Source organism: Peromyscus maniculatus, chromosome 5, assembly GCF_049852395.1.
Source record: "Peromyscus maniculatus bairdii isolate BWxNUB_F1_BW_parent chromosome 5, HU_Pman_BW_mat_3.1, whole genome shotgun sequence".
NCBI lineage: Eukaryota > Metazoa > Chordata > Mammalia > Rodentia > Cricetidae > Peromyscus > Peromyscus maniculatus.
The window spans coordinates 127,917,032-127,935,632 of NC_134856.1; the positions used below are offsets into that span (position 1 = coordinate 127,917,032).

The 18,601-nt window shown below is 44.7% G+C and overlaps 1 protein-coding gene across 8 annotated transcripts in view; it reads right to left on the bottom strand.

Annotated features, from left to right (window-relative positions):
• Kif13a (kinesin family member 13A) overlaps positions 1–18,601 on the bottom strand; it is a 191,285-nt gene that overhangs the window by 13,657 nt on the left and 159,027 nt on the right. For 3 of the 8 annotated variants that reach the window (XM_042278418.2, XM_042278419.2, XM_042278421.2), the window contains 13 exons: positions 18,482–18,581; positions 17,063–17,189; positions 14,756–14,811; positions 13,841–13,965; positions 13,438–13,614; positions 12,056–12,148; positions 11,764–11,916; positions 9,660–9,737; positions 6,643–6,690; positions 4,740–4,845; positions 2,409–2,560; positions 1,786–1,890; positions 1,403–1,444 (listed from right to left, as the gene is read on the bottom strand). In XM_042278418.2, the coding sequence (XP_042134352.1) occupies positions 1,403–1,444; positions 1,786–1,890; positions 2,409–2,560; positions 4,740–4,845; positions 6,643–6,690; positions 9,660–9,737; positions 11,764–11,916; positions 12,056–12,148; positions 13,438–13,614; positions 13,841–13,965; positions 14,756–14,811; positions 17,063–17,189; positions 18,482–18,581 (1,362 nt within the window). The remainder of the gene's footprint in view (positions 1–1,402; positions 1,445–1,785; positions 1,891–2,408; positions 2,561–4,739; positions 4,846–6,642; positions 6,691–9,659; positions 9,738–11,763; positions 11,917–12,055; positions 12,149–13,437; positions 13,615–13,840; positions 13,966–14,755; positions 14,812–17,062; positions 17,190–18,481; positions 18,582–18,601) is intronic. The other 5 variants (XM_015991214.3, XM_006972848.4, XM_015991218.3 and 2 more) reach the window with 3 other exon arrangements.

Below are 18,601 nucleotides of genomic sequence, written 5' to 3' on the forward strand. Positions count from 1 at the left end.
GTGAGAACTGCACATCTGTGTGAGCTGCACATCTGCATGACCTGCATATCTGTGAGAACTGCACATCTGTGTGAACTGCACATCTGTGTGAACTGTACCAGAAGGAACACCTGGCAGTCTCTGGTGGTGCTGGACCAAAATAAATGGTTTTAATTTTGTCTCTACACCCCAAGGGATGAGAGTCATGTCAGCCAATAGACAACGCATGTCAGACACACAGCCAGACAATCAGAGGGTAAAGGCAAAGCCCTTTCAGTGCACCCAGCAGTTCTCAGTTAGACAGGTGACAGTGAGGTCGGGGGGTGGGGTGGCTCTTTAAGACCCATGGAGGTGAAGGAGCCAGTCTCCGGCATGTACCCTCTTTCCCATCAGTAGCTGGGACACACAAACGGAAACAGGAGTGCATAAGGAAGGGTATGCCTTTTCCTGAGTCGTCGCTTTAGGACCCAGTAAGCAGCTCAGCATGCAGATGAGTGGCCCACTGCAGAACCAGCTGAAAATGCAGTTAGTGTCCGCACAGTGTGTGGCACAGCTAATGGACCCCACACGGGTCCACCCAGGAATGGATCTGACCCTGTTTGGCCGGGAATGAGACTCCTCACACTGCTCAAAACAGCAGCTCACAGGCAGCAGACAACATCAAACAGCCACCTCTTGCCCCAGGCTGGTGTCCGTCCCCACTCCCCACCCTGCCCCCCAGGCTAGGAAGCCACAGGAGAGAAAAAGCAGAGAGAAAAAAAATCATATGATTCTTTTCAGGCTTACAAACCTATAGTTTTTGTTTAAAAAAAAAAAAAAAAGGGCCTGGTGGTGGTGGCGCACTCGGGAGGCAGAGCCAGGCGGATCTCTGTGAGTTCGAGGCCAGCCTGGTCTACAGAGCGAGATTTGGGATAGGCACCAAAACTACACAGAGAAACCCTGTCTCAATAAACCAAAAAAAAAAAAAAAAAAAGGTTTTAAATTGAGGTATAGCTTATAATCAAAAGTACCAGGGAAAATGGTGCTTGAAAAAATGATATTTCAAATGTTTTATTTTATTCATTTACCCAGACACAGGAGCTAGCTCCACAGTCCAGGCTGCCCTTGGACTTTTTTTCCATCTCAGGTGTGAGCGGTCTCTTCCAGCACTTTGAAGGTGCAGCTTTGGAACTCTGCAGGCAGTGTTCCACCTTACTTGTGGTGAGTGTACAGACAAGCCACTCTAAAAGTCAGGCTGAGAACAACCACGTGGGACTGTATTTTGCCAGGGAGGTAACAAAAGCTACTGGCGCTAGAGGGATGGGATGGGGATGGGGGCTGATGATGATGGCTGCAGAGAGGCTATAAGCTACACGATTATCTTGGTAGCAGCAACACAAGAAAGCTTTCAAACACACCCACAGCTAAGTGCAGGATTACTTACGCCAAGTAAATGCAATTCCTCTAGGTAGATTAACTTCAGAATCTGGCAATACGCACAGACACATTGGAGAGATTTTTGGTATTAGTTAAACTGATCTTGTTATGCTTTCCTTTATAATGACCAGAGCCCTCAAAGGTGCCTTTCCCCCTTAGCTAAGGACACTTAAGCCGATGTAAAAAAATGAGTTAAATAAAATAGAAAGAGCATTTAGAAAAATCACAGGTCAAGGTTATGTTCATGCAAATCGTCATTATCAAGAGTCACATTTCCTTTGTAAAGACTCCACACGTGTCTTAATCACTTTGAAAGCATTTGGAAGGCAGATTGCAAAAGGGCTTCCAACCCACCACCAGGCAATACGACGGGAACATTCCAGAACTTACAATCTTCTCCTCGGGTTTGCTATTGTGTTCTACTGTCATGCTGCTGCCATTGCTTCCTGGGGGTACAATGCAGCCAGGGTTATGTGCCTGAGATGGAGACATGCTCTGCAAAGGTTAAGACACACAGATGCATCACACACAAGAGACATCACAGCCAAAATCTCTAAGTACGTGCATGTTAGAAATAGCAACACCACCACTTTCATTACGTGTGAGTAACAAAGCAGCCAATGTTACAGACCAGAGTTAAGCTACTGGGGAAATCTAACCGGAATGTACATATTCTGCGGCAAGACACATCGTTAGTTTTATCAACAAGTAAATACACAAAGGCTGGTCGTGTTTTCAAAATACCTCTTGGGCATCTCTTTCTCTCTTGAAAGATATAAAAGACCCCAAACACCATTGATGCAGAGAAGTAAAACCATGGCAATAATGATCAAAACCTCCTATCACACAGCCCTGCATGCTTGAGAAAAAGGCTTCTGGGAATGGACTCCACAGAGTGATGTAACTCATGCATGTTCACATGCAGCGTCCGACACGTGACTGCAAACCACTGCTCTCCGAAGACAGCACCATCCCATTCTGTTTGGCACAGTGCAGAGAAGTCAGGCATTTACCTCTTGGCTTAGGAGAGGTCTCGCTTCAAGGGCTATCCTTTTCTTATGCTCCTCTTTTACAGGCATTAGGGGTTTGAAAAACTTTGGTGGCTGAGGAGAGAATGCTTTAAAAGGGCTGACTGTTAAGGCATGAGGATTCTCGGATGGACAACCTGAGGAACACAAAAAGGACAGGAGTTTACAGATAGCAGAGCATGTTCACAGGCACACAGGAAGCCAGGCCGTAACCTAGTGTTGGTCCCCAGAGGGCGCCAACCTCATCAATGGAGACATACACTGATGAGTTCAGGACTGAATGAGCTAAGCTGGAGGAAGTGGGGTCACTCGGGGTATGCCTCCGAAGGGTATAGTTTCTGGTTCCTGGTTTCTCTTCTCTCCCTTGTTTCTTGAGGTGAGAAGCGGCCACCATTGCAGCCCCTTCCCTCTCTGATGTCTGCTCTTCCCTTGCTTTAAAGCGTGACGCAAGCTGATCCTGGAGCAAAACCTTTGAAATTGGGAGCCCAAATACATCTTCCTTCCTTAAGTTAACTGTTCTCAGGTAGCTTGTCACAGTGATGGAAAGTTAATACCCCCATCCATGGTAATATCTGATATAACAGCGAAAATAATACGCCAACGCTTCGTTCAGCATTCCAATGGGTGGGGGCAAGAACAGGGCTACATTAGGCTGCGGAGACAGCTCAGGAGGCAAAGCGCTTGCCAAGCTGCCTGCCCAAGTTCGATCCCTGGGCCCCATGTGGTGGGAAGAGAAAACTGACTCCCCGAGTCGTCCTGTGGCGTTGTGTGCTGTGTCACACTCACACTCCCGACTCGTGAATATAAGGAAAATAAAGGAAATAATAATAAAATAAGATAAAGGTAAGTCTATAAAGTTACAAAGAATTAATAAAGGGCTGGTCAGTGAGATAAAATCTATTATTAATTAATTAATTATTTTATTATTATGGGTGTTTTGTCTGCATGTATGTTTGTGTACCGCATGCATGCCTGGTGCCCAGGGAGGCCAGAAAAGGGTTTCAGATCCCCTGGGATTGGAGTTTCAAATGGTTTTAAGCAGCCACGTAGGTGCTGGGAATGAAACCTGGGTCTTCTGCAATAGAAGCCATGCTCTTAACCATCAAGCCATCTCTCCAGCCCCTAACTCTTTTCAAGATCCAGCTGAAGCTCCACTTACTAGGCCAAGTCTCCACCTCTGAATTCCCAAGGTCTTTACACTCTGCATGTGTATTCTGACATTCATAACTCAATGTTGTATTTGCTATATATTATTTCCATGGTTTTATATATATGTAAATATACATATATGTACATATACATACATATATATACACATATATATATACATACATACACATATATATACATATATATATATGCATATACATCGTTTTTCCTTCAAGACAGGGTTTTCTCTGTGTAGTCCTGTAGACCAGGCTGGCCTTGAACTCAGAGAGCTACCTGCCTCTGCCTCCTGGGTGCTGGGATTAAAGATGTGGGCCACCACTCTTTTTCCTCGGGCTACCTGGCACTGTGGGACTATATTGTTTTCTTACCTTGTGTGGCCTCTGTCTCCTTCCCTTCTCTTTCTAATTCCTGCTGCACTGATCGTTGACTTTTGGTTGGTAAAGTATAAGATAGAAACTAGTAATTGATTTACATTTTTATAGACTGCTGGTCTCCTCAAGGCACTAGGAGACTGTGTCTTTACATAATAATGTTGCCACTGACCAAATTCATTTCTGCTATCATTTATGAACCTGTGTTAGGTATCTGAACCAGGTTTCCTTAAACATTCGGATATAAAAAGATGAGAGAGAAATACTCTTTTGGTTAAGAAAACTGAATGAGAATTTTGTGTGTCTCAAAACAAGGCCAGAACATGATGAACTGAAAAATGATTTGGGGGCTGGAGAGATGGCTCATCGGTTAAGATCACTGGTTGTTCTTCCAGAGGTCCGGAGTTGAATTCCCAGCAACCACATGGTGGCTCACAACTATCTGTAATGAGATCTGGCACCCTCTTCTGGCCTGCAAGCATGCATGTAGGCAGAACACTATACATAATAAATAAATAAATAAATCTTTAAAAAAGAAAAAGAAAAATGATTTGGAGAATTTTAAATAACAAGAGTATTCTTTTAGGCTAGAGAGTGCCTGCTGAGCATGCACGGACTTCTCGGTTTGCTCCCCAGCACTACACACACGCATGCACAACTGTTATTTTGCTATGTATAACACAAAGCAAAGAGAAATCCAGTACGTGGCTGTGGGGGTATTCTGGTTAAAGATATCTGCTTGAGTGGAATTTCACCAGAAGCTGGCCCACCACACCTTCTTTGCTCCTGCGAGGCGAGTCCCTGGGTAAAGTCCCATAGCAAGCGACATCTTGGAAACTGGAGCTGTAGTCAGACACGTCTAACTGGTTCTCGGGCCAGCCCTGCAAAGTAAAAATATAGGTCAACTGTGATGAAGTCACTTGAAAAAGAATGGGAAAAAAGCAGCCAGTATTTCAGTTTCTGTTTCTTTTCCCTCCCCTCCCCCTCTCTTATCCTCCTCATTTTTTTTTTCCCCCTTTGAGACAGGGTCTGGCTATGTAGCCCTTGTTGGCCTCAAACTCACAGAGATGCATTTGCCTCTGCCTCCCAAGTGCTGGGATGAAAGGCATGTACCACTATACCTAACTCTTGCCATTTTTTGTTTGTTTGCTTGTTTGGTTTTTTGAGACTGCATTTCTCTGTGTAACAGCCCTGGCTGTCCTGGAACTTGCTTTGCAGACCAGGCTGGCCTCAGACTCACAGAGATCCACTTGCCTCTGCCTCCCAAGTACTGGGACTAAAGGCCTGCGTCACAATAGCCTGGCCTGTAATTTTTTTAAATTAATTTTTAATTTCAGTATGTGCCTTTTTAAAAAAACTTTTATTGCAAAACATTTAAAACATATGTGATAATGATGATTATAACATAATTAAAACAAAAACCATCGAGTAAGCAAATGTTAGCATTTTCTTCTTTTTTAAGATTTAATAAAATCATTACAAATATAATGAAAAAAATTTATTTAGGAGATAGGCTTTCACTGTGTAGCCCTGGCTGACCTCAAACTCACAGAGATCTGACTGCATCTGCCTCCACCCAAGTGCTGGGATTAAAGGGGTGACCACCATGCCCTCTGTGAAACCACCTTTGAAATCCTATGTAGCTCATTCACCTTCCTCCCTCCATCAAGGCAATCACGTGTATTTATCTGATACATGTCTGTGGTGACTAGATAATTTAAGAGCCAGACAAAAACCTGTAGTGGTATTTGCTCTGCCCATGACATTGGACTACACGGCCCAAAGGAGGCGGTGCTTCCTACCCTTGTACGTGGCCCTTTTCCCTGCTCCTGCCTGGAGGTGGATTCGCCCCAGTCAGATCAGAGGACAACTTCAGCTGTCTACTCCATTCTGTATTCCTCAATTTATATCTTAATAAATTCTATTACCCATTTAATAGACTCACGTGGATTGATCGTAATAACCCTTTTTAAAAAGACAGCCCTTCTTTCCATAATTCTTCCTGGAGAGGCACCCAAGGCAAGTAGATGGCATGGTTATCTGACCTAAGCCTGAGATGATAAACCACAAATAGCCACAGCACTAGCGGGCTAAAGGGAAACTCTCACATATCATAGGTGCTCATTTCACGTTAGGAGTTGCTGCCTTTAAGGACTAAAGTTTACATTTCTCAAATGTGTAAACTTTTGAGCACAAAGTTTTGGAGAGATAGCTCAGTGGTTAAAAGCACTTCTTACTGACCATCAGAGGACCTGGGTTCTGCTCTCTGTACCCACAAGTAGACTCAAAATCATTTGTCACCCCAATTCTAGGGGGCTCCAGTGCCCTCTTCTGGCTTCTGGGGGCACTGCATGAAAATAGTGCACAGACATACACATAGATAAATCTTTAACACACTAACACACATACACACACCTGTGCACACACAGTACGTTCTTTTTTTTTTTTTTTTTTTTTTTTTTTTTTCCCTTTGGAGAAAGGGTTTCTCTGTGTAGTTTTAGTGCCTGTCCTGGAACTCACTCTATAGACCAGGCTGGTCTTGAACTCACAGAGATCTGCCTGGTTCTGCCTCCCGAGTGCTAGAACTAAAGGTGTGCACCACCACTGCCTGGCTTCACACAGTATGTTCTAAAGAACTTAGGAAGTGTTGATATGCTAACTCACCCTAACATACATACCTTATCATCTTCATCAAAGCCAGAGAGATCTGGCCGGCTAGAGGAGACCTGTAAGAGACAAGCATTTTTACCAATACGATTCACATATTTAATAGCCATCTTTTTTTGAGACACAGTTTCATTATGGCCCTTGCCAGTCTGTACTAGCAGCAGCTTCCTGCCTCTGCCTCCTGAGTGCTGGGATGACAGGCATGTACAACGTACACCTATTAATTTTCTTGTTATTCTATAACTGTATCAGCACAGATATGGCTGAAGTCTTGTGACCATCTTCCCTTGTTCCTGTTTTCTCCCACCAGGCATCATGACTATTCTCGAATCAGGGTTTATTACTTTCACACATATTTCTATAATTACACGTGGGCATATGCTCATAAATAATAAATAGTATTACTGTGCATATTTTATACTTTGTTAAGTGCTATATTACTATGCATGGTGTTTTATAGTGTAATGATTTTGGGTTCCATTCTTCTACAGATGGCTATTTAGGCTGCTTCTACTATTTAAACCTAATTTAACATTTGTATTTGTGTGTGTGTGTGTGTGTGTGTGTGTGTGTGTGTGTGTGTGTGTGTGTGTGTGTATGTGACTGATTAGAACCTTGGCAAATAAAACATGCCAGAACAGATCTCCTGCCATCTCTGGCCACTGCAGCTGTATCCTTATGGCCTGGCCTCAGCACCCCTCACTTTCTCTTTGCTGTCTGTTTTTGTTTTAGGCGACAGCATCTCACTAAGGTAGTCCAGGCTGGCCTCAACACGCCAGTCTCCTGCCTTAACAACCATGTACCACCACCATGGCTGGCTCAGTATCAAGATAGTTCTGCATACAGTCCATGTATCTTTGAGCATCTCCCCAACATACTTCTAGAGCACAGATTCTGAGCTGCATCAGGAGGCACTCAAGCTGCCAACTCCACTTTTCCAAAGGACAATCTTATAAAATGGCTTGGTTGGTTTGTTTTTTGAAGTTATTCGCTAGACTCTGTTAGTTGCTTCTTTCTGGTGACATTTTTTCCTGTAAAGTTTTCCTCATTTGGGACTTTGCTACCTGAATCTCTACATTCTCATTTATTATTATTATTATTATTATTATTATTATTATTATTAGTATTAGTATTAGTATTAGTATTCTCTTTAAGTATTATTATCCAAAGCTAGAGCCTGGATCAGATACTGAATCAACACTTAACAAAATTGCTTTACAAGTATTTTTTCTTTACTTTATGCTTTGGTTCAGGGACACATGTATATTAAAAAGATGTCATACCATTGATTAGGATGCCCCCCTCCTTTTTTTTTTAACATTTCTACGCAGCCCTGGCTGGCCTCGAACTCATAATCCTCCTGACTTAGCCCACTGAATGCTGTGATTACAGGTGTGTACCACTATAGTCAGCTCTATTTTTAAACTCTTCTTAATATAAATTTTTTTCTTCCCTTTCTTTCTTAATGATTTACTTTTATTTTATTTATTTTTTTTATTTATTTATTTATTTATTTTTTTTGGTTTTTTCGAGACAGGGTTTCTCTGTGTAGCTTTGCGCCTTTCCTGGAACTCACTTGGTAGACCAGGCTGGCCTCGAACTCACAGAGATCCACCTGCCTCTGCCTCCCGAGTGCTGGGATTAAAGGCGTGCGCCACCACCGCTCGGCGATTTACTTTTATTTTATATGCACTGGTGCATGTACGTCTGTGTGAGGATCCCAGATTCCCTGGAACTGGAGTTACAGACAGTTGTGAGCTGCCATATGGGTGCTTGGAATTGAACTTAGGTCCTCTGGAAGAACAGCCAGTGCTCCCTCTCTTTCTCTCTTTTTTTCCCCCCGTTTTTCAAGACAGGATTTCTCTGTGTAGTTTTGGTGCCTGTCCTGGATCTCGCTCTGTAGACCAGGTTGGCCTCAAACGATCCTCCTGGCTCTGCCTCCCAAGTGCTGGGATTAAAGGCGTGCGCCACCACTGCCCAGCTCAGGTGTTGCCCCCCGCCCCCCCCCAAGCTAAGGACTGAACCCAGGGCCTTGCACTTGCTAGGTAAGCGCTCTACCACAGAGCTAAATCCCCAATCCCAGGTGTCTTTTTCTATTGCTTTCCACCTTGCATTTTTGAGACAGGGTCTTTAATTAAACTTACAACTTGCCATTTTTGGCTAGTCTGGCTGGCCTGCACACTCCAGGGATCCACCTGTCTTTGCACCCCTGTTACAGGAGTTACAAGAGCACACGCCCATGCCTGGCTTTTATATGGATGCTAGAGATCCAGACTCAGGTCCCTGTGTTTGTGTGACAAGCACTTTTCATACTGAGGTGTCTCCCAGACCCTTATTACCTATTTCTTTTTTTTTCTTTTTTTCTTTTTTTCTTTTTGGTTTTTCCAGACAGGGTTTCTCTGTGTAGCTTTGTGCCTTTCCTGGAACTTGCTTTGGAGACCAGGCTGGCCTCGAACTCACAGAGATCCGCCTGCCTCTGCCTCCCGAGTGCTGGGATTAAAGGTGTGTGCCACCACCGCCTGGCTTATTACCTATTTCTAACATTGCATTGTGTTCAGAAGTAACCGATACAGTGATGAGTGTGGCTATTTGCTATATGGCCTGTTCTAAGACAGTTGTTGAGTTTTAAGTCACTTTTGGCAATTCTTGAGATCAGGAAGGAGGAATCCCAGGTTCTCCTTGGAAACACGGCAGCGCCTTCATCTGCTGATCCTGGGAAGGGACACTTTGAAGTGGTCCTTACACTCATCTGCCCTTGCTTCCCTGCTGCTAGAAGCCCTTTGTCAAGGGAACTTTCCACATGAACTGACTGAGAAAGATGATCAGTACAGGCAAATCTCTAGGGGATCCTGGCTGTCTGGTGTGCACCCTGTACAGAAAGTCAGGTCAGCACTTTGGGGTGCCTACCCTGGGACTGTGTGCCCTGTTCCCACCATTTTAGCTCCAACCTCATGTTGCCCCAGACCCTCCATCCCTAAACCTTGGAGCAAGTCCCGTGAGCAGCAGGCCGCTGCCAGCGTGTACTCACATTGTGAACATTCGGCGTACTGAGGCTTCTCCGGATGTGCCGGGCTTTGGTGGAGAGCGCCTCCTTGACCGTGACAGCCTGCAAACACACAGCACCGCAAAGACAACAGCTAGGGTTGTCTCATCAGATTAGAAATGGAACAATGCGCCGTGCGCTTATTGTAGAAGATTCGGAACAAATGTAAAAACCACTTCATTATACACAACCACTATCAATATTTACCCCGACTGGTACCCCAACTACATGTGTTTAAAACAACAACAACAACAACAAAACCCCAAACCTATCGACAACATTAAAATTTCAAACCACAAACCAGGAAAGCTGCTGAGCAGCAGACATGCTATGAATTGATGCAAGTGTGCAGAAAAACAAAACAAAGACATCCATAAGGGGTGATGCTGTTGCGTTTTACTTGTGCGGCAATTTCAGTGTGCTTTACAGAAAAAGGAGATTGTTTTGAAAAATACCAATTCCATCTCTCTAGTCACCCAACATCCTGTCTGTAAGGTCAACTTCTGCTCCGAAGAAATGTGCACACATATACATCTGTTCATTGCACCACTGTTGAGTGTAGTATATTCTGTGCACACATTACATATCTGTTCATTGCACTACTGCTGAGTATACTATGTTCTTCTTTTTATTTATTGTGTTTTTTCATATGGAGGCTCTCGTGTAGCGTAGGATGGTCTTGAGCTCACTATGTAGCCAAAGATAACTGAACTTCTGAGCCTCCTGCCTCCCTCTGGCAATGCTGAGATTACAAGTGGACACACCACTACCATGCCCAGTTTATGAGTACTAGAGTCCAAACCAAGGTCTTCAAGCATTCGAAGTAAGCACTTGGCCAACTCTGAGTTCATTATTTTAAATCAAATGTCTCACTGGCAACTCAGAAGCCTGAATACTGGGAATAAAAGGACAAAATGACCAATAAGGACTTTGAGTCAATCTACTGAGGCTCTACATGGCTTTGTACCACTGCCGTGCTGGGCAGCTTCTCCTGGCCTCCATTTTCTCTTTGGAAAAATGAATTACACCAGTACTTTCATCCAAGGGTTATCCTGACAATTAAGCCGCATAACATACCTACATCATTTGAACACAGGGCTTGGGGGCTGAGTGTGGTAGCACACATCTGTAATCCCAGCACTTGAAAGGCTGAGGCAGGAGGACAGCCACAAGGTGGAGACCAGGTTAGTGTTGCATAGTATTTGTTTATACTGTGTGAAGATGTGTCACTGTGATTGGTTTAAAAAAGAGCTGAATGGCCAATAGCTAGGCAGGAGAAAATAAGCGGGACTTCCGGGGATGGGGGGGGGGGGGGGAAGGACGCTTGGAATGAATGTAGGCGTGGGATATACCAGAGAGAGACCTAAGAAGTCGGGCAAACAGTACAGAGGAGAGGTAGCCAAGCCACGTGGCAGACTGTATTTAAGTTTTAAGAGCTAGTTGAAAGGCCAAGCTTTCATAGTTAATAATATGTCCCTGTGTCGTTATTTGTGAGCCGGGGGCCCAAAGGATCGTCCAACTACAGGTGAGTGTACATATTGAGTTCTAAGCCAGGCAGGCTTCCAGGGCAAGATTCTATATCAAAACGAACAAGTGTATATTTATACATACACAGACACCCCTACACATGCACCTCACACACACATGCATACCACATACATCACCCACACTCACACATTACACACAAACATGCATATACATCACATACCACACATACACATGACACAAGTACACACCACAAATATCACATACCACACATATTACACACATACACACACCATACACACACGCAAACACACACCACACACATATGTACAAACACACCACACATGCAATACACACACAGCACACACAACACACAAACACCACCACACAAATACACAAGCACATCACACACACACACACACACACACACACACACACACACACACACACACACCACTCACACACATGCACACACCATACATACAACACACACACATACACACGAACTCTTGTCAGAGTCCTTCCACTAGGGAAATGGCTACTCAAGCATTCCTCCCACGACGATAATGACTGCATCCTCAGGACTAGATAGTCAGCGCCTCACCTGCCGGAGCCGCTCCAGACTCAGAATATTCTCCACTTGCAGCACGCCACGCGTGTACTTCTCGATATACGTCTCCCCATCCAGAGTGCCCTCGTTCTCACTCCGGGCTGCCAGGAGAGCCAGTGTTTCCCGGTCCTCAATCTCCTCAGTTGCCTAACGGCACAGAAAGGAGGCGACTGTTTTTCTATGAGTGACGTTTTCCTAAGTGTTGTGACGTGCTTTCAAAGCACACTGAACCAGCTCTCCCCTTACACTCTGACACACTGACATCTGAAGAAGCAGTGAGCCTTACCTTTGGTATATTGGAGACTATCTCATAGGTCACTCCACAAGAGTAAAATATATTTATCAGTGATATTCTTCTCTTCAGGCTCTGGGTGAAACTCTGGGAGGAAAGGAAAGGAAAGCCGGATTAAACTGTGTCAAATCTAAGACAAATCTACTTCATATTCTGCAAATTGGAAAGGTATTATGATGATAATGATTCAAGTAGTATAGATACATTCAACAAAACAGAAAGAAAGAAAACAAAAACCCCTGAACTTAAAAGAGGTGGGCATGGTATCTCACGTCTAAAATCCTCATACTTGGGAGGCTGAGGCAGGAGGATTCCTTATCAGTTTCATAGCTAGCCTGGGTAATACAGTGAATATAATGGGTTTGAGGCCAGTTGGGGCTACTGAATGAGACCTTGTCTCAAATAACTAACTAAAATAAATGAATAAAATAAGAAAAGGGCAGAAAACAATATAACCAAACAAGATACTAAACCTAAAAGTCTTGTCTGTGGTTGACAAGATGGCTCTGTGAGTGAAGACATTTGTCCCCATGCCTGATGCCCCGGGTTTGTGGAAGAAGTGTATTGATTCCTGCAAGCTGTCCTAACCTCTGCACATGCTTTGTTTTTTTTTGCACACGCACACACACACACAGTAAATATACAAATGTAATAAAGCTCTCTAAAACTTCCTGTCTCAGGCTGGTGTGGTGATGCACATCTTCAACCCCAGCGCTTAGGAGGCAGAGACATCCCAGGGCATCTCTGTGAGCTCTTCATCTCTGTGAGCCTGGTCTACGTAGGGAGTTCCAACCAAAGCTACACGGTGAGACCATGAAGAGCAGAAGTGCCATTGTGATTTAAGGGTCAGATTGGCAGAGGGGTGGCATCCCTGGGGTTCTGTGATTGTGTCTGCTTTCCTTGTGCTAACTGCCCTTCATCTCTCTGGGGTTTAGCCAGCTTCCTAGAACATTCTGAAGAGCCTAGGGGCTGAGTTTTGTTGACAGTACCTCTGTCACATCATGCGTCACAAGAGCTAGCTAGCAAGAAGCCTGACCTATAGACCATACAGTTTGTAAGTAATATAAACCTCTGTGTGTTTACTTGGGACCGCAGCTGCGAGACCGGGCAGTACACAAGGAAACTTCCCCTCCAGAAGTGCTCCTAACTGCTGAGCCATGTCTCCAGCCCCAAAGATTGTGGATATCCTAGCCAGTGAACATGGTAAAGTTAATGAGTCTGGCTGGGGCTGACATTTCCTTCTGTGGTCTTCACCTGGACACTATGGTTACAGGTTCCATCAAGCCTGTATACCGGTGTTTACAAAGCATGATGTGACACAAAGGAAAATAATTTTTCCCTTGCACACATGATGGCAAGTCAGCCCTGTTCACTACCTGTTTGTTATAAATATTGGCCGCGATCCGCTTCCGTAACACTAACTCCATTGCTGCCGGGTGGCTGAGCTGAACTGTGGTCTTCACAATCAGGTAGATCCTTTCATTCTGTGGTGTGACCCGATTCAGGTGAACAGAATCGTGTACCGAGGAGTCCCAGGAGGCTGTGGCTGAAACCTGTAAGTAGCAGAATGTTAGGGGACAGGAGTAAGCTATGAGACATCTCTGAGAAAAAAAAAATCAATTCTTGCTGTTGCCAAATAGATTTCTTCCTTCATCTATCTTGAATGGTGACAGGTGGCATTTTGTTCAAAGCCCTCAGTGTCCCTATCAGAAGTTTATCAGGCTGAGAGGGCTTGTGTGCTCCTGTGAAGACCCCAAGAGAGCCCTGGGGGTAAATTACCTCGTCATCACTGTGCTTTATGATGGGCAGGTAGAAGAACTGACTGCCATGCTCCTTGGGCAAGATGGAGTTCACACCTGATGCATGGGGACCCACCAGCTGCTCATTGGCACTAAGGTCATCCGCTGGCCAAGTTCAAGGCACAAGATGAAAACAGGACAAAGAAAGTCAGCTTTTAAGCAAACACCAACATTTTAAAATATGCCTTGAAAATTAATTTTCCCATTTTATACTTTTTGTTTGTTTGTTTGTTTGTTTGTTGGGAGACAGGGTTTCTCTGTGTAGCCCTGGCTGTCCTGAATCTCACTCTGTAGACCAGGCTGGTCTTGAACTCACAGAGATCCGCCTGCCTCTGCCTCCTGAATGCTGGGATTAAAGGTGTGTGCCACTACCGCCTGGCTTACTTTATACTTTTTTATTAATTAAAAAAAATCAGCCTCAAAAGTAACGGGTTTCGTGACAGCCTTTTCTCCTGGGACGCCCCCTTATTGGTTTCCCTCTCTCTTGCTGTCATGTCATGGACATCTGTTACCCTCTCTTCCTCTCCCGACCTTGAGGGTTGAGGGCAGAGGGTACTAGTCAGATGTGCAACTTCTCAGCCCTCGCCAAGCCTAACACACAGTCTCCAGGGGCCACTCCTTTTGCTGGTGATGTCAATCATTACTATCCCAGAGCACATGCTTTGTGTTCCTGTTGTCATTTTCAATGTCCGGGGTGCTTTGTGTGAGATTAGACACCACGTCTCTCTTCCAGTGACCATATGCCATGCTTATGATGTGTCCAGAGCCAAACTGTGGCCTAGTGTGCCATACCAGTAATTACCGAAGTGATTCATGTACCAAAGAATACAAGTCTGAGGAGATGAAGATCTTAGCTGACTTTGATAACCCCGGGATGGGCTAAGTGCCTACTTACCATTCAGATCCAGAAAGAGGACTGGTATGTGTGTTTCCATTCCAGGAGGTGGGACCCTAAATTCAACAACAAAATTTAATCATAAGAACATGTGTGTTTTATATTTTTTTTAATTAAGAAAACTCTAGAAAGCTATGGAAACAGAAGGACCCACTGTGGGGTTGTGGGATCTACACATGTCGCACCATCACATCTCTCTATTCTGTTTATCTGACTGTGTCTGTGTCTCTGTGTGTGAAGGGCACATGGCCAAGGCGGAGGACAGTTTACAGGAGTCCTGGATTAAACCCAGACTGTCAGGATTGACCGCAGGCACCACTAAGCCATATCCCCAGCACCTATCATTTCTAGCTTTTTATTTTCGAAAGTAAACTTTGCTATAAAAACACATCATTTTTTGACTCCCATGTTGACACAAGTCATGGGAATTATTGTGATGTATAAAAGAAGTATCAGTCATGCATTAGCTGTGAGTATCTAATACAAAGTTTTTTTAAAGCCTTTCAAGAAATAGTTCCAGGACTTGAAGAGATGGATCAACAGTTAAGAACATTTTCTCTTTTTTCAGAGGACTCAGGTTAGTTCCCAGCACCCAACTGTGACTCACAACTCTCTATAACTCCAGTCCCAGGGGATGTGATGCCCTCTCCTGGCCTTTTCAGGCATCAGGCACACACATGGTGCATATAAAATACACATAGGCAAAACATTCATACACCTAAGAATAAGAAATAAATATTTTTATAGGTTTTTTTTTTTTTTGTTTTTGTTTTTTCGAGACAGGATTTCTCTGTGTAGTTTTGGTGCCTGTCCTGGATCTCGCTCTGCAGCCCAGGCTGGCCTCGAACTCACAGAGATCCACCTGGCTCTGCCTCCCAAGTGCTGGATTAAAGGAATGTGCCACCACTGCCTGGCTAAATAAATGAGATATTTTTAAAGAAAAGAAACAATTCCAGCCATAGGGCAAGAGACAAGGGTGCTGTTAGATGGAAGGGGATGGACCAGAGCCTAGAGAAGGTAAACAAAAGGAACAGAAACACAGAAAACTCCAAGGGAGTGAGCACAACCTGTGAAGGGAGGTGATGTGCACAGCAGAGACCAGGCAAGCATACTGCTCACACTGGCCCAGCTTGATTAGAATCACCGCAGAGGGCTCTTCAGGAGCCCTGGTCAAATGCTTCCTCTTCTGAAGCCAATCTAGGGGAGGACTCAAGGTGACATTTTATGAATACTCAAGATGATGTGAGGCTGGACAACATCACATGAGAGAGGCTGAGGTGAGGACGACTTACGAGGGCGGGCTCTGAGGAGCAGTAAGGTTGGAAGGCGCTGACTCCTCACCGGGAGCAGCCTGCAGAGAGACTGCACACTACCTACAGGGTTGTAACACAAAGGCAGAAGCTGCATGGAGAGATAGCAGGCTGAAAGTTCTGTGCCTGCAGACTAGGTTCTCCCACTTCCTGGAGAAGACCAGGAAACCACTTCCATTATCAAGAGAGATGGAAATAACACTAGTGCGTCCATTTGTTCAGAGCAGACCTGGACACGTGTATTGTGTTCAAAGGGGATGTTGGATTTTCTCCTACCCACTCAGAGCAAAGGCTGGGGATGTAGCCTGGTGGTAGAGAGCTCGCCTCACATGGAGGCCCTGAGTTTGATCTCCAGCACTGCAAAACCAAGACACAAGTCAAAAGGCAAACCCCCAAACAAGAGCAAAAAAACCCTAAACAACAACAAGAACAATACATAAGTCAATGTCCAAGACATGGTTTTGTAGTGAGAATGAGAGTTAGAAATCAACAGAGCAGTCGGGCGGTGGTGGCGCACACCTTTAATCTCAGCACTTGGGAGGCAGAGCCTGGCGGATCTCTGTGAGTTCGAGGCCAGCCTGGGCTACAGAGCGAAATCCAGGACAGGCATCAAAACTGTCTTGAAAGTTTTGTCTTGAAAAACAAACAAACAAAAAAAACCCCAAAAAACAAAAACAAAAAAAAGATCTATTTTGTGTGTTTTTTTAATGTATTTTGAAGGCCCCTTCCAGCCTAGTATACTGTGAAACCTCCTTCTCAGTCTAGAGGGAGGAAACAGGATCCAAGTTGCTCATTCAGAGGAAGAAGGGAGGTAGCATTTACCCCCAGTCAGGTCACCTTTGGAAGAAGCTGGATGTGGTGGGGAAGTGATAGAGGATGGAATGCTGGAGACGGGTGGCCCTTCCCTCAGCTGTGGCTAGTTGATCCCGGAAAGCTATCTGCTCCTGTCACAGGCCATGTTCAGCACCCTGCCTGGCCTGCATAAAGGGTGGCTTACCAATCAGCAGGTGCCCCGGGGATCCCGCTGCCGGGGGCAGGCACCAGCACTGCATTCCTCTCCTCCGTCAGCCCCACCCACTGCTCCACCAGCCTGGCTTCCCGCTCCATGTCGTCTTCTGTTTTCTCTGTGGAATGTCAGGAAGACATGGGAGACAGCAGAAGAGAAGGGGCAGCTGTTAAATGGAACACAACTGGGTTGTTCATGCTGGAACATCCAAAATGGTGTATATGTCCACCATATTCCAAAGAAGGAACCAAGGCTCTGAAGATCAAGCATGGACATCCAGACAAGGAGAGGACGTGACACCAGCTTCAGGTAGCAGAGGCCAAAGGAAATACACAGAGTAGGGACAGGGGCCAGAAAGGGGTTTGTATTACTAGTGCTGGATCTGGGAAAGGGTTAGGAATACACACTGTATCTACTTTACACACTTGCTGGAATGATCCAGTTTATTAATGGGTGTGATTTTATAAAATGATAAGCCATGTTACAGGGGATTTAAAAGCATTGTATACCTCACTCTGAAAAACCTTTATTTTCTTTCATGTTCATTGTGAAAAGAATTTTACTGGATAAAATTTTTCTTTACATCTTCATGCACCTAACTCAATTTTGGGCTTCCCTGGGTATACTCACTGAATTTTCATCAGTGGCCTAGGCACACACACCACATACTGGACTAAGATGGTTTATCAAGGTGAATTTTGTTGACATGAAATGGAGGAACATCCACATGTACTGGCAAAGCATTAAGTACCCTGAGTGACTGTGAAGTCAAGTTGAGAGTACAAGGTTATCCATCCATCCATCCATCCATCCATCCATCCATCCATCCATCCATCCATCCATCCATTTCTCCATCCATCCATCCATCCATCCATTTCTCCATCTATCTATCCATCCATTTCTCCATCCATCTCTCCATCCATCCATCCATCCATCCATCCATCCATCCATCCATCCATCCATCTCTCCATCCCTCCATCCATCCCTCCATCCATCTCTCCATCCATCCATCCATCCATCCATCCATCCATCCATTTATTTGAGACATGGGGTTCACTATGTACCCCTGGCTGGTCTGGAACTTGCTTGCCTTGAGCTCACAGAGATCCATTTGCCTCTGTATCTCAAGAGCTGGGATTAATAATCCTCACAAGGATTATTATTATTATTATTGCCACTGTAAAATACTGAAAAAGCTACTCCTGGGAGAGTTTAATTCCACGTACATTTTTTTTTAACATTTATTTATTTTGTGTGTGGGATGGGACAAGTGTACATGTGGGCACGAGAGGATAGTTTGTGAGCATCAGTTCTCTCCTATCATGTGGGCTCTGGGGATTGAACTTGTGTTGCAGGCTTCGTGGCAAGTGCCTTTATCTGCTGAGCCAACTCCTGGACCCCATCACGTACCTTTTTTATTGCTGACTTTTTTAATCTGTTCGTCTAAGTATTCCCGTCGTTTAATGAGTGCATCTGACCATCTCTCTCTTACACAGTTCAAGTCTTCTTCCTGACAACAAGAGAAGGAAG